The sequence below is a fragment of the Talpa occidentalis genome, unplaced genomic scaffold (genome assembly GCF_014898055.3).
Source record: "Talpa occidentalis isolate TD23 unplaced genomic scaffold, MPIMG_talOcc4v2.1 talOcc4.12, whole genome shotgun sequence".
In the NCBI taxonomy this organism is placed as follows: Eukaryota; Metazoa; Chordata; class Mammalia; order Eulipotyphla; family Talpidae; genus Talpa; species Talpa occidentalis.
In genome coordinates, this window is record NW_023601212.1 from 33,269,118 (window position 1) to 33,285,630 (window position 16,513).

Sequence of the window (16,513 nt, forward strand, 5' to 3'; positions counted from 1 at the left end):
TACACACATATAAATAGTGTATGTTTTATATATATATACTTGAAATTAAATGCAGATTTCCCTTGGTGCAACAAATGAAGCAGCATTGCCATCTTGTGGCAAAAGATAGTAGCTGCAGACTATTGAAAAGAACCACAACTATTGTAAAATGCACCTGTTAGGAATTTCGATAAGCTATTTCAAATAAAAAACAAGATTTAAAGTGCTCCATGCAGGATTTAGTTATGAAATAACATGCATTTGTAGAGGTGTAAACTTATTTCCTCAAGACATACTGTGTTTTAAATCAACATTACTTCAAAATAAATATAACTTAATAACAACAAAAAGCCAAAAGGGAGAAAAAGAAAATAATAATATAATAATAAAGTGCACCATGCAAACTGCAGAAGAATTTTAGATAAAAATCAAAATTTTAAACCTAGAAGGATCCTTAAAATATGAGGTCATTTAGCCTAACTAGAGGTTGCTTCAAAATCTGACTTATCCTTGGAGGCAAATAATAAATACTACTATTTATTAGTATTTTTTTTCCCATTTGTATAGTTCCATCAGTAGGCCTTTAGTGCTTTGCTTTTTAACTTTGCTGTGCTCCTATCATGCTGATATTGTGACTGTAGAGTCCGTGCTGTTGGTCTGATTTGACAAAACTATCCTATCTACCATATGTGTAGATTCTTATTACATGTTTTCAAAAATAATGAAGATGGGGAGGAAAAGAAAGAGCTTTTCTCTATCTGGCTTATTATTTTACCTCTTATCCTGGTTTGTAGCTTTAGAGGACCAGTAAAAAACATCTTTCCCTTTTTCTCCCGACTGAATGATTGAGAAAAAAGAGAAAAGATAAGTGGAGAGCAGAGTGTCAACTTTACTACAGAGAAAACGTGGGAGAGTGTGACTTTAGGTCTGTAGCCAGCTGACTTAATACTTCAGTTTGGAATTAGATATACTTACTGTCCTTGTCGCTGGCACAGCCAGAAAACTTGAAGATCTCCCTCATAGAGGCAGGGGCTGCTCTTATATCATAGCACATGAAGGAGCACATACTAGATTCTGCAAACCAGCTGAATGTGAAAAAGAGGGGGTACTCAGCCAACTAAGCTTAATATGAACTAATCAAACCTTACCAGTTAGCTAAGGCGTGCTTTCTTGCCTGGGGAGTTGGAAGTGAGGAAGTAGAGAAAGGCAAGGCGTGTTCTTCTTAGACTTTCATTCCCCTGGAAATTCACTTTCCTTCTAGGGAATATGAGGAATAAGGGACTAAATGTTTCTCCACTATCCTATAAGGCCTTTATGTAGTTTCTAATGAAAAGTTGTAAAAATAGGAACACTTGCCTTTTAGTTGCACTGAATATCTGCTTTGTTATTTCCATTTGGAGTCTTGGAGGCATGTAATTTTTAGTTACCAGTTTTGAAATAGGGGCATAGGCAGAGGGCAACAAAGCAAGAGGCTGGATGGAAGGATCAAAATGGCCACCCGCCTGCCCAGGTTCTGAGACCAGAGAGCCACCAAAAAGCCCCCTAGGCCAAAAGGCCAAAAACCAAAACCAAGGGCTATAGCCTAACAAAGGACAGTGCCCGATAAGAGGACAGGTCACGGTGGGGTCTCACCCGTGCGCACAATTGCAAGAGACCTCAGGCTCAGGAACAACAGCCATGGGGATTATTTACGAACAGGGGAAATAACAAGCTCACTGTACCCACAAGTGGCGGCTGCCTCACCCAGGCAGCATCAGTGATAGTCGCCACCGGTCACCAGGAGTACAGGACAGCACCGGCCAGTAGTGATGGGCACTACTGGTCCTGCAGAGGTGGCGTCAGAGATACCCAGAGTTAACAGCTCTTTGTGAGTTTCTGGGTCATCCCAACAACAAACAGCTCTTTGAGGCACCAGGCCCAGGGCCTTTGGTGCCCCTGTCAGGTAATCAGAGATCTTCGGTTTTTCTTTTCTCCTTGGAGGTCAGCTGCTGGATGCTTCTTTTCCCCTCTAAAGCTATTTTTCAAAACAGAGTCTACAGTTCTTGTCATAACTCATAGCACACCTTCTTTGGAGGCCCAAAATGGAGTTTTCTCCTTCTTTGTTCTTCCTTTAGAGGCTGGAACCATCTTTTCTTCAGGGGCTGGTGTTGTCTCTCCTGTTTGTCTTTTCAGGGGCTGGTGTTGGCTCTCCCCAGCTCCCTCTGATCTTGGCTTATATCCTCTTTCAGGGTGTCCCACCCACAAGTCTGATTGGACCATTTTTCAATCCTGTAGCTGATTGGACCATTTAGTACCAGTCAGCTCATAACTTACCCCTCATTGGTCCATTTGACAATCCAGGAAGTACACTGTTAAATAAAAGGTCTCTGAGGAGCAACTGCCACAACTGATGAAAAGACAGTTACTGGGCTCTGAGGAGCAACTGCCACAATTGACTTGTGGAGCAGCAGGGGGAGAGGACACCACTGTCCTGCGGGCTCCCTCACTAAGGCAGCTGGGTTCCAGTAACCGTTGAAACAGTTGAAGTTATGGAGTTTTCAGTTAAAGCTTCTTTCTGATAGCCAGAAGGCATGCTATGAGTTATAACAAGAACTGTAGACTCTGTTTGGAAAAATAGCTTTAGAGGGGAAGTGAATCTTTGTAATTTGGAAGTAAATTTACTAAACATTTTAACTTAATGCTATTTAAAACAGTATACTATATTTAAAGCCCTTTATTTCTTTTATAAAATGGAATTAATATCTCTTTCCTAGTGGAAAGATTGTGATGGAAATAAAATGTGTTAATGAATGTGAAGTTCACTTGTGTAAACTGAGAAAATGAGAGTCTGCTGGCAGTTCTTAAAGTGCAGTCTTTATCTCCTTTGTATGGAGGTAGATCTCCTCTATTCACGCTCCTACTGGAAGGATAATGGCAAAGAGACATACCTATTTCAGCCAACAATCTCCAAACACTATTTTACAGTGTGACATTCTACATAGAACATTTTGCTATATTTGGAGCCTCAGAGCATTCTTCTATCTTTTCCATTAGAATTTCTGCATTTACTTTGTAGCAGGTCAGTAATATATTACACCAGTTATATTGTAGATCTAGAATAAAATTTATCAACTGAGTGCAGAAAACTGTAGTAGAAGTTTATTTAGGAGATACAGTTAGAACCAGTAGTTGGCTGTTAATTGAAAAGTCACATAAATTGAGGAAAAATAATAATAAAAGCTATATATGCATTGCAAAGGTTTTATTTTAACTTACATGAGTTCACTCGCCAATATTTTGATGTAAGGCCTTTCTGGAAGGGTCCACAGTTGACCTTGTCTTTCTACTTTCCATTTCTTTAGAGTGAAGCAAAATTTTCAAGATACTTTTGAAGTCATCTAACTGTCAGGCTTTGTGTTTTCATATTTTTACTTTCAAGATTTTATTACGAGATTATCACATCTGTTTCAACAATTGACTTCTGTTATTGAGTCTTTCAACAACATTCGACGTACTTTATTTAGAAGAAAGCCTATTTTTCTTACTTAGTTTTCACTGCTTTACATAATATTTAATAATTAAATGATCACAGTAACAAGCACAGCTGGTACAAAGAGGGTTGGGAACATATACAATTGACTTGTCGTGCAGCTGGTGAGACTAGCAGTGCATGAATACACTGGAGAGTTTCCTGTTACCGACAGGCATTCAGGACATGGGTATGCTTTACAGAAGAAATGGATGAAAAGTTGTAAAAATGGGAAAACTTGCCCCTTAGTTGCACTAAAAATCTGCTGTAATTACTATTTCTGGTGAAATGGATGTCTCTTAAAAGAGTTTGTATTCAAGATTGTCTCAGGCAATTTTGAAAGATAGGAAAATATTTCTCGCCTTGATATTTTTTGTCCTGGTTATTCCAACTCTCTAGAAGACAGTTTCTCTTTTCAAAAGAAAATCTTATTGCCTTCTCCATTTGCTACTCACTGCTTTTCTCCCATACAAAACAAAACAAAACAAAACAAAACAAAACAAAACAAAACAAAACAAAACAAACTTCTTCCTGGGTTTCCTGTACTACCCACCAATTGATCAATTTAGAATCTGGCAAATATTCTTGATAAGTATTTTTAGATTATGAATTTTTTCTTCAGGCACTGTTTTAGTTGCATCGAACATTTTCTTTTAAAAACAGATATATAGGTGTATATAGGGGTTTAATTGTCATACAAATAAACTGCACATATGTATACTTGTGAAAGCTTCAGCATATCAAATAATGAACATATCCATTCTTCCTCAAAGTTTCATCATCTTTCCCTGATCCTCAATACCTGGGGTTACTTAATATCTTCCAGAGTTTTATAGGCAGGAATCATATACTGTCTACTCTTTGCTGTATAACTTCTTTTACTCAACATAAATTTTTGAGATTTCTTCAAAGTTTAAGCTTAACTGGTATTTTACTTTCTTGCTGGCCAATCTAAGAACTTTAGAACTTTTTAACTCCATTACTCACTTCTAATTTATGTGCTATTATTATTATATATTTGAATTTTCTTAATTTTTAAAGATATTTCCTTAATTTTTATAGTCAATGTTCATTTAGACATATTTGCCACTTTCTTTGTCATTCTTATATCTCACATCTTTTATCTGGGATTATTTTCCTTTTGTATAATGGACAGTCTGTAAATTTCCTTTAGTCCAGTTCTGTGTTGTTGGCTAATTCCATTTTATTTTTGATCTGCAAGAACTTGCATTCTCCAAGAATTTTTTTCACTGGGTATAGAATTTGAGGTTGGCAGCACACTAAAGATTTCATGTACTCTTTTCTTGCTTACATTATTGCTCTTGTTACCTTTGAAGGTGACCTTCCCTGTCTTCTTTTAAGGTTCTTTATCTTGTTTTCTGTAATATTATGTCTGTTTAATTTGATGTTTTTTTTTTTATTCTGCTTGGTTTCTTAAATCTGTGGATTGCTTCCACTCTTACCACCACCAACACTACCATTATGATCATTGCCACTAGCAACCATCTATTCTTTGTTATTGTGTAGTTCTCATTGTTCTTGTTAAATTGAGATATAATTGGCAGATAACATTATATTAGTTCCAGGTGTACAACATAATGATTCAGTGTTTGTCTATATTTTGAAGTGATAACCAGGATAAATCTAGTTAACTACAACACCACATAGTTAGAAATATTTTTTCTTTTGATGAAAACTTTTAAGATCTCTCTTAGCAACCATCAAAAATACATTATTATTATTATTATTAACTATAGTCACCATACTGTACCTTATATCCCAGTACTTATTTTATAACTAGAAGTTTGTATCTACTGACCACTTTCATCCACTTCATACATACCCAAGCCCTGCCTTGAGCAACCACCAGTCTGTTCTCTATCTATTAATTTGTTTGGTTTTCTTTTTCTATTCACATGTAAAAAAGATCACATGGTATTTGTTTTCCTCCATCTGACTTATTTTCACTCAGCATTATTTCCCCAACTTTCATCCATGTTGTCTTTAAATAGCAGGGTTTCCTTTTTTTGCTTAAAAAAATGGTTAGAGAGTGTGTGTGTGTCTGTGTGTGTTTATACCACATTTTTGTTACCCATTCATTCATAGATGGATACTTAGGTTGCTTCTTCTGTTTCTGGGGTATTATGATAATGCTGTGCATGGTGGTACAAATATCTTCTACAGTGCTTCTTTTCTTTCAGATAAATACCCAGAAGTGGGATTATTGGATCATATGGTAGTTCTGCTTTTAATTTTTTGAAGACCTTCCATACCATTTTCCAATGTGGCTGTGCTACTTATATTCCCATGAACATTGCACAAGAGTTCCTTTTCTCCATATCCTCACTAGCATTTATTCCTTGTATTTTTTATGATAACCATTTTGACAGGTATGAGGTGATACCATCTTATTGTGTAGAAACTGTTTTATGCCAGGCCTGTGGTAGATACTATACTACGTAACTACTACTGTAAGTTTTTCCTTAGGAGGAACAATTCAGAAGCTTAGGAATAGACACAGTCAAGACTACTGTTGTTCATGTTACTCTAGCTGTCTCATTTTGGCTATCTATATATGTAAATCAGTTGACTTATTTTGCTGTAAGAAGAAAACCCAGAAAAATAAATATTGGAAAGCTCTGTATCCAAAAATGTAAGATAGATCACCCCATTATTTTCAAATAAATTGTTTGTGATTAATTTATTTATTAAAATATTATGACAGAATCTAAAAAGTAGAAAAAGATATTTTTAAAGATGAATTTCAAAAAAATTATTTTTAAGATTAATGATTCATTAAGTGATATAACATTATATACAAAGGAAAACTTAATTTTACCAAAATAGTTTGTGACTAACTCTTTTTTGTGACGGATTTCACTTCATAGTGCCTGCAAAGAAATGAAACCATAGTGTGATAAATGAGAGCTGATGGCAAGTGGTTTCCGTGCAAACACAGAAGGCTGACCACATTCCCTCACGGGCATTTAAACAAAGCACTTAATACTGAATTTTCAGTGGTGGCTAAAATGTCTCCACTTTAACCTCTTTTTTCAAGTTTATTTCTTGGTTATGCAATGCATAGTTTGCTGTTATTGTGCTATTTGACAGTGTGTTTAAATCATTAAACTAAAAGATGCCTCCTCTTTTTGTTTTACATTCTACTTGAGCTTAGCTAGATGACCGGTCAAAATCATCTCTATGGGGGGTAAAGAGGCAGAGCACACAGATTCTATTATCTCAGCAGCTAAGGCCTAGTTTTATAAAGCAAGGTTGTGTTTGAAAGCTGGAATTTGCTGAAATATGCTTCTGTTGAGTTACTTTTTTTTGTTTAGACTGATCTAACTTTGCCTGTTTCACATATAAAATGCTATAGACAAATGCTTAAGTGTGCATGGTATCAGATCAACTAAACAGTCTCCTTAATAGAACTATCAAATGATGTTTGGTTTATTGTTCATCCTTTCTCAGAAGCAATGAGAAATAAGTACTTTTGGGGGTACAGTGTTATTTAGCTGCTGCATATAGTATTTCAGTAGCTATTCTTCTATGCTATAAGTATTGTCTCATCTTCATGTTTATTTTCCCCATGGCGAGACTGCCTCTACTTTATAAAATTGCCTCTGCCTGTGGGACATAACTTGTTTTTTTTTCCATCATTTTCAAATAAGAGGTTCTATGTCCTATGTCTTGTGTGCTGATTCCAGGGTGTGTGGCTTCCGTTGTTTCCTTCCGTTGTTTCCTTCCTTCCTGAGTTTCACAAGATTCGGTAATCCTGAGATTACAGTTTTTAAGAAATTTAGCAAGTCAATTCAAGATTCCTGCCTTTTTTTTTTAAACATATCTCACCCCAGTTGGAGTCATAGAAGGGAAACAGTATTGTTTGTGGTCCTTGATTTTAACTTGAATGGAAACTGTGCAGGCACTGGCATCAGCCATTTGTCTCCAGTGTGTCATAGGCAAAATTCGTATTCATTCCTCTATTCTGGAAAAATATGCCATACCCACAAGCTTCTCTTTTGGCAACTTTTCAGAAAATCCTGTTGTTTTACTAAAAATGTTCCAAGTTCCTCTTCTTCTTCACAATGGATTAATTATCTCACAAAATAGTTATTTTCTATATTTGTAAATTCAGGGATAGTTTATTTTTTTATTTTTTTTATTCCTGTTTCATTTAAAGAGAAGTAATTTGCAACAAAAAATTTGCAATACCCATTACTTATCTTTTTTTTTAAGAGGCATTATTTTATTTTATTTTTTAATTTAAATTTTATTTTTCTATTCCCCATACAATTACAACCCCCTTATTTTGACCCCATCCCTCCTTTCCCTGCTCCCCACCCCCCATAGAGTGTCTCTGGTTCATAGTTTGTTGATTTTGATATTTTCTTTCTTATAGTTATTCTTTTTCCTGGTCCCTTATTTAAGTTTTCTAGATTCCTGCTATGAGTGAGACCATCCGGTATTTTTCTTTTTCTTTCTGGCTTATTTCGCTGAGCATGATCTCAGGGATAGTTTATAAACACATTTTTAGTAAAATTGTCTTTCTTTGTAAATAGTTGTGTGACTTCAGTCTTGTATCCTTGCGGTTATAAGTCTGTCTCCCTTTTTTCTTCTCTCCTTTACCACATCCTGGACATAGCCATGAGGAGGTATGTGGAGTCACTTATTTGCTATTTAAAATAAAAAGCAAACTCTTATTTCATTTGGGCCCTGTGAAAATGTTAGTGTAACAGCAGAAGATTTATATTTAACAGATGAGAAACCAGTGGACTTCTTCCTATTCTGCTAAATTCTCAGCTATGAAATGTTTTTTCCAGTTAAATATAGTAACTTCTATCTTCTTCACTTTCATCATTCTCCATGAATCATTCTTCACGTCATATAATCCATCATCTATATATCCTTCAGGCTTTCAAAAGGTTAATGATCTCAGCCTATTTCTAAGGATCAGAATTAAGTTTGTCTTCTTTCTCATAAGTGTTCCCCGTAGCAAGATAGTCTCCATTTTTCTGTTTAGCCACTGTTTGGAGATCTGTTTATTTCTTTGTGTCCTTACATGTCATTAATCTTTTCTTAGGAGAGAGAAATGATAGCTGTAGCTGGGACTTTTAATCTATTGTATTTTGAACTTATGAAGGGTTTCTAAGATGAGAATGTCTGGATTCTTTTGTTTGTTTGCTTTGAACTCAACTTTATCCTCAGTCATGCCTCATGTGCTGACTGGGAGCTTGATCTTTATTGATTCTGCCATCTCAGAAAGTAAAGAAAATAGGTAAAACCAAAAAGAATAATTGGAAAAAGCTCCTGTAGTGCCGAAATGTCACATGGCAGAATGATTCAGCACTTCAGGGGAGTATTGTTGATTGTACATCCTTAGGGAATTTAAACAATTGTGTGGGTCTTTCTTTCAGCGTTTATTTAGTTAAGATACAGATACTTTAAATATGATGCTAATAATACTTTGCTTCCACGATGGAATGTTTTAAGAAAAAATTTCATTTTCATAGAAAAATGCACATTTAATTTTCTTTAAATTAGCCAAAGAACTTTTCAACCTGTGTTTCCAACTTAATTCCTATGTTTCTTCAACTTCATTAGCAAAAACTAGAAAAGTGATGTAGTGTCCAAGGGTGTTGAGCTTTAAATTAGAGATCTAGATTTTTATCAGAACATGACCAAAATTTTTAAAAGTAGCCATAATATTCAATATAAAATAGTAGCTCCCAGTAACTTCTTTGGGTCTTATCTTTAAAAGTTGACTCAATTCACTTTGCCTCATTCTTGAAAGCGTCATCAAAATTTTCCACAAGATCTGGAATGCTGTCATCATTCACCTCTACTCCAGTAACAGGCAGAGTGCTTTTCCATCCACAGATTCGGGCAGAGCTTCAGCCAGTCTCCTTAAGCTCCCCGGACTGTCTGCACCGGGCTGGTTTAGTTAAGATGCTGGGTGGCATTTCTGTCAGCAGCTTTTTCTCAGCCTGGCCTGTCATGGTGAAGGTGTTCACTGCAGAGATGCCTGAGCTCTAGGGTTGCTAAAGTCAATCATTGTCCCTTAGTTTGCGAACATACTTCCCTAATCTCTTTAAGGAGAGCTGAAGTTTTTAATCAACTGCTGTAGATCTTCTGTGAATCACCTTCTTCCTGCAAACCGCAGTTTGCCTACCAGTGTGCCCTTGTGCTTGCAGTTTAGCAAGTTTTCCTCATTCAGGATAGTTCTTTCATTGAAGTAGGCTGCCCAGGGAACTGGTTGACATTAGGTACATACACATGGGGCAAGAGGGCAGCTAGAGGCTACCTTTAATATATTAAGTAAAAATTAGTTCCTTAACTTAAAAAAGTTATGCCTTCACATGGTCTACCTATGAGATAATAGAAAGTGTATGTACATTGTTTTCTGCCCCTAGTTTCTGGCACAGAACTCCTAAAACTCCTATAATTCCCTAAGCAATAAAAGTAGTAGAAGCAACTTTAGTTCCAGTAGTTTTTATCTTACCCTAGTTCCTGACACAGTGTTCCTTGGAGTTTCCTGGGTGTCTTTTGTTCTAATGATGTGGCTTTTGGTGGCCGCTCACTAGAAAGACTGAGCCAAGCTTGGAATTTTTAGCCTGCCCTCCAGTCTCCATGGGGGGAAGAGGGTCTTGAAGTGGAGTGAATGATCTGTTATGCTTGTCTGAGGAAATCTTCATAAAAGTTCCAATAATTGGGGTATAGAGAGCTCCTGGCTAGTGAACCCGTCAGGCACGGTGGCCTTAGAGCTCCGCCCTGGCATGCCTGGGGCACAGTGCAGCGTCTGCATATTGGTCTACATCTTTTATCTTCTTATGCTAAACTGGTAAACAGTAAGTAAACTGCTCTCCTGAATTCTGTGCATCTCTAGCAAATCAGTAATGGTCATCAAAAATAATCAATAATAAGAATTTTGTACATTTTTTAACATAATTCCCTTCCTATTTGACTTTTTTCAGTAGTATAGTTTTCTTCCTTGAAATTTGGCCTGTGTGTTTCAGGACAAGTATTTCCAAATTGATTTATGTCATAATCTTACTTTTCTTGTCAGTTCTATTCATTTGTCCTAGTTTAAAGCATTTCCCTCCTTTGATAGGAGGAAATGTATTTAAATTTCACAGGCAGATAGGTACTGTGTATTTGTCAAACATGTTTTAGATTAATTAGCCCAGACACTGTAACCTCTGGATGGGTGGCCTTTGATCCTCATACCCTGGTTAATAAATATTTTTTAATCCATTAATTAGAGTCTATTTTCTTAGAATATTTTTCCATCAACAGTTGTCAGTCCTTTAACCCATAACTGATTAATAAAGTAATTAATGAATATGCTCTTTCTTCCCTATACATAGTCCTTAGTGTCTTTTCAGAAAATTGAAACCTATGTATTGACTTAAAAATGGGTCACAGTGGACTTTTAGCTCTCCAATATTTTTTAATGAAAATTTTAATTTTTACTTTTCAGGGAAGTTGTAAGTATCTCTACACTTCATCCCTACAACTTCAGAATTCACCTGTAGTGTTTAGGAATAAAATGCTTTTGAAGTATGGCTATTTAAAATTACATGTGATCATTTGGAACATTAATTGTTGGAAATTTAAACTCTGTCATCTTTATTTTCCACATTCAGATTGGAAGGGCAAATGAGAAAGGAAAAAAACTAGTTTACATCTGTATAATTCTTTATAGTTTACAAAGAATTTATGTGTGCATTATCTAATTCTGTCCAATGTTGCTATTAGTAATAATAGCAGTTAACAGTTATTGAATATACTTATTTTGTGCCAGGTACTTTTAACAAAGTTTACATTTACTTTTAACAAAGATGTTATGCTAAATTCTCTTAGTCCTGCTGATCCTTGGTTGTCATATTTATTTTTCAAGTGGTTTGATTTGTTCACTTAAAAAAATATTTTTCAGCCGTGTGGCATAGCATGCCTTTTAAATTCACAGAGTCATCTGCTGCTGTGTTTAGGCTGAATTCTTTGGTATTTGGGTTCCTGAGGACAAAAACATTTTCTTGAGTGTTGTATCATTGTAAGTTATTACTCATAATATTTGAGCACAAAGTAGGAAGATTTTCTGAAAATGATCCTGGGTTCTTTGATTATCTCTATATCAGCTTTTAAAATACATAATGCTACATGACTTGAAAGGCTGAATCTGAATCTTTAAGGAAGAAGTATGTTTTTTAGTTATTCAGTTAATTTTTATGTGGTCTCAAGTTTGAGAACCATTGCTATGTTTGTTTATAAATGTTATCATGTTGTATTCTCTATTAATGTAGAAAGATGGCCAGAATCAATGAGTCATTCTTGTCCTTGGGTACTTGACATTTTGGATTGCTCTTAATGCTTTTTTCTTTCTTTCAAGATTGTCATGGATTTTAAGCACCCAGATGGTGTCACAGTGCCAGTTATGTTGCCTCGTCGGAGTTTGCTGGTGATGACAGGAGAAGCTCGATACCTTTGGACCCATGGGTAGGTTTTGGGATGACCTTGATGATGGGGGACCTTTGGCTTTGGGAGAGCTCTCACTCTCACCTACCTGAGCCATCAGAGCCATGCCCTTTGCCTGCCCATGAAGGCTTCTGGGTTTAAATCCCCAGGAACCCCCTTTTTTTGTATTAACCTTTCATTTTGATTTAAAAAAGCCATGCCCTATGCCTGCTCATGAAGGCTTCTGGGTTTAAATCCCCAGGAACCCCCTTTTTTTGTATTAACCTTTCATTTTGATTTAAAAAATCAAGTTTAAAGTTACAAACTTAGTACAGTGAACTCCCTTCACCTTTCACCTAGATTTATCAATTGTGAACATTTTGTTATGTGCTTTATTTCTTTCTCACATATGCTGCCATTATTAATTTTGCTGAATCATTTGAAAGTAAGTTGCAGATATCATGACCTTTTATCCTTATGTGCTTCATTGTATATTCCCTAAGGTCAAGAATATTCTATAAATCTGGGCCTGGCAAACTATGCTTTGTTGTCCAGGTATAGCCCTAGGCATGTTATTATGAAGTTCTTGAGCTATAGTTAGTTTTTACACTTTTAAAGGGTTGTAAATAACAAAAACAACAAAGAATATGCCACAGAGACTATATGTGGTCCTCTGTGCCTAATATATTTGCTATCTTACCCTGTTACAGAGAAAGTTTACCAACCCCTGTTCTATAAAACCATAGTACAATCCTCAAATTCAGGAAATTCAGCATTGGTAAAATACTGTTATCATATTCTTATACAAACTGTCTTTGGGTTTTGCTCGTTATACTTTATAATACTGTCAGAGACAAACCAGAATCTGACAGTAGTTAAAACAGCAAAACCAGATTTTTTTCAGGAGCTGTTGAAACAGAAGAAAAGACACATCAGTATAGAAGTGGGCTCATTTCCAAAAGCCACAGGAAAAAGTGAGGTTTTATGGCCCAGGAGCCAGGTTTGGGACTGTGGCAGTGGCAATGGATGGAAAATTCCTAAGAAGAAGAATCATTAGTAAAGGGAGGATTTTACCCAAACTGAGCATGGGGTTCTTGCTGCAGACATGCAGGGGGATTAGTCATCTCCCGGGAGATGGTGGGGAGTAGGAATTTTGGTCAGTTATTGAGTGCAATCAGATACTGAGTGTGAGGGAGTATGTCTAAATTGACTTATGATTCTTGCTCCCTGGGCTTTTGGAGAATTGCCCAAGGATGCGCTCAGAGGAGCCTGACTAAAGTTTGGTCAAAGAGAGAATCTTTGTCAGTACTTTATTGTAAGCTTTTCAGAAGAAAATTTATGATCCTGTATTACATCAAGTTGTCAATTCTGTTTAGCCTTCTTTAATTTGATACAGTCCCTCAGCTTTCCTTTGTTTTTTATGACATTGACACTTTCAAGGAGACCAATTATTTCATAGAATGTCCATGACTTTGAGTTAGTTTGATTGCTCTAATCTGAAAGAAATGAGTTAAGCACTTTTGGAGGCATATTTCCTTGGCCTTTTGAGGCCTTTAAATCATCACACTGCTAAAATTTACATATATTGTACTTTAAATGCTGTTGAGTTCTGTACTTATTAGTACTATTCTGCTGGAGATTTTTGCTGAGGCATTTTCATAAAAACTCAGGGAAATGAACATGTGAATTAATTTCTAATGTACCCCAAATGTGAGCCATCAAAACAGTCTTACTTTGTGCACTGAGGCTCAAATTTACTTGCTTTTTGGTTTTAGAGCCATTTAGAATTTTGAGATTATTCTCATTTTCTTTTTTTAGGTTCAAGCTCTTTTACTATTGGTAGCATTTAAACTTAAGAATTGTGATATTAGAGCAAGTACAAAGTAAAAATCACTTTTCATATGAAAATATTTTAATCTGTTTGGTCTAAAGGTACAGATTATTTCTCCTAAACATCATTTTGGTCACATTATTCTTGTTCAAAGTATGTTGTATTGTTAAGAGCAATATATCTGGAAATTTGAATTACAGATAGTATTTGTTTTTAAGCCTTCCTCTAGAATCAAAATTGTCTAAAAAAACTTTATGGAAAAAATCCTCAGTATTATTTTTAAAGGCCTCCATTGATACCTACATTGCTTGTAATATAGATTTTACGTGTGTTTGTATGAGGGAGCCCTGACAGAGAAAGGATCAAAGACTGACAAAACATGTGGTATGCCAACTTCACTAGAATCTTTGGTAAGAAGGGAAAATGCATTGAAAAATCACATTTAATGCACTTAAATATGAGTGTGTGTGTGTATAAAATACAGGGAATAAGCCTTGATAAAAAATACATTCATCTCTGTGTTGAAAAAAAGTGTACTTGTTGAAGGGATATGAGCTGAGGAAGGTTGAATGAACACTGCGATATAGTACTAGTTCCAAACACTTTTAATTTGGTTGAGTTCAGAGGTGGTAAACTGGCAGCACTTGGGTCAAATAGAGTAGTCAGATGTGTTTCCCTGACTGGGGCAGTGGCAGTCCACATGGTACCATTCTTTTTGAAATGTTTACATATTAAAGTCAGGGATTCTTACATAAAAATTTGATTTTTCAGTTTCTCTTGAAAATTGAGAAGATCTGACAACATTGGGCCCATAGTACATAGTACTTAGTACATTGACAGTAGTAGCCGAGACTCTCAATGGCCTTCTTTTGATGAGGTCCTCATTTTCCAATGTTCTATAGTTCCTACTGCTTTCTGTGACTTCCTGATCATAAACTGAGTGTCAGTTGTTGTTTATCCCTGTGCTTACACTATTGTTTTTATTTTAAAAAATAAAATTAAATGAAAACTATTTCTCGAATTCATGTGCATGCTAAGAGTAGGAAATGGAAAGCTAAAATGAGTGGGAATGTGTATTTTTAAAAAAGTACAAGAGAACACTTTGCTTTTTTATGTGAAGATTTTTTTCCTATGTCTTTAATGGCAAACATTGTATTTTCAAACAAATCCATCAGCTTCATTCTTTTATATTATTTGATTGGCCCTGGGAGACATTAATTCATGAGTTTATGTGAATTTTCCTTTAAATTATTATTATTTTTTTTTATTTTAAAGATTTATTTTTATTTATTTATACAAGCACTGGGTACAGTCAGAAGCATGGGAGGGTGAGAGAATTCACCAGAGCCAGAGCGGGGAGCAGAACAGGCAGAAGGACCGAAGTACACTGCGGAGGGGAGCAGAGGGCGGCAGGAGAGGTCTGCGTGCCATGTGGGACCCTCCTCAGGTGGCTGGGGAGCAGCCGGGGATCAAACCTGCGCTGCAGACACAGCACTCAACCGCTGGGAGGCCCTCCTTTAAATTATTTTTGAAACATGCTTGGTGCCAGGCATTGTTCTAAAAGCTTTACTTATGTTAACTCGTTTCACTCAAACAGTCATAGTGGACAGTTTGTTCCATGCTTTTAGCCCATTTTTAAAGGAAATTGGAGCATAAAGAGGTCATATAACTTGCACAAAGTTCCAAAACCATTAGGTGGCAGAACCAAGAGAGGAAGCCAGGTATAATGCTTATGGTTATATGTTATAACCAAATTTGTTTGCTCCCTGACTTTCAACTTATACTGTGCTTTCTCATCTTCACATTTTTGCCAACTCTTAATGTAGTAAATTACTTTCTCTTTCCTTTCACTTTGTTTTAGATATAACTCAACTTCAACTTTTACTTCCTTTGTAACTTATAAAGCTTTCCTGACTACATTAGCTTGAAATAATTTATCCCTTATTTTGGCTCCTAGAGACTATATTGTTTCCTACTACCATGTGATATCTTTACTATTGTATTGAATTATTAATCTATTAAAATGTTTCTATCTTTTTATTTAACATTTTCCCAACTTAGATTATAATTTGAATGCATAGAGGAAAAGAAATGTTCAGAGATGTTTAAAGAATTCATAATTTTTTTTTGTTATTGTCTTTCATTAACTTATACACAATAACATGTCTTCTGGTTTGTTGAAACAATAGGTCAGACAACATTTGCCACAGTGTCTGCTGAAGTGGGTGACCATAAAAAGCTCCAGCACCACATTCATCTGAAGGGCATTCCTGACAAAAGCAACTGATTTTTGCCATTCTTATGATAGCCAGCTTAGCCTTCTTTCTCTAATGTTTATATTTTGGCAGCAGTGTAAGACTTTTTCTTTATTTTCTTAGCCCCACCACACAGTCTCAAGACAAGAGAAGAGTGGATTCCTCTTGAATGTTGTACTCAGACAAAGTACATCCATTTTCCAGTTGTTTGCCAGCAAATACCAGTTGCTGCTGATCAGGAGGAATTCCTGGATCTTGGCTTTTACATTTTCTGTTGTATTCAAGGGTTCAACCTCAAGAGCGATAGTCTTTCCTGTAAGGGTTTAAATGAAAATCTGCATCTTGGTGGAGGTTCCACTGCAGATGGCTGATGGGAAAGCAAATTCTGTATTCTTAACATATGAATACTAGTAGTGAAAGTGAACATCGGTATCTTGTACCTGTTTTTAGAGGAAACGCTTTTAGTTTTTCATTATTAAATGTGATGTT

General features: G+C 35.8%; 1 protein-coding gene and 2 pseudogenes across 5 annotated transcripts in view; 1 reads left to right on the plus strand and 2 right to left on the minus strand.

Annotated features, from left to right (window-relative positions):
* Window positions 1-16,513, plus strand: part of ALKBH8 (alkB homolog 8, tRNA methyltransferase) — a 45,676-nt gene that overhangs the window by 13,515 nt on the left and 15,648 nt on the right. For all 5 annotated transcript variants that reach the window (XM_037505691.2, XM_037505692.2, XM_037505693.2 and 2 more), the window contains exon 8: window positions 11,874-11,980. In XM_037505691.2, coding sequence (XP_037361588.1) covers window positions 11,874-11,980 — 107 coding nt within the window. The remainder of the gene's footprint in view (window positions 1-11,873; window positions 11,981-16,513) is intronic.
* LOC119242407 (transcription factor BTF3-like) lies at window positions 9,256-10,560 on the minus strand (annotated as a pseudogene).
* Window positions 15,913-16,365, minus strand: LOC119240256 (ubiquitin-40S ribosomal protein S27a-like; annotated as a pseudogene).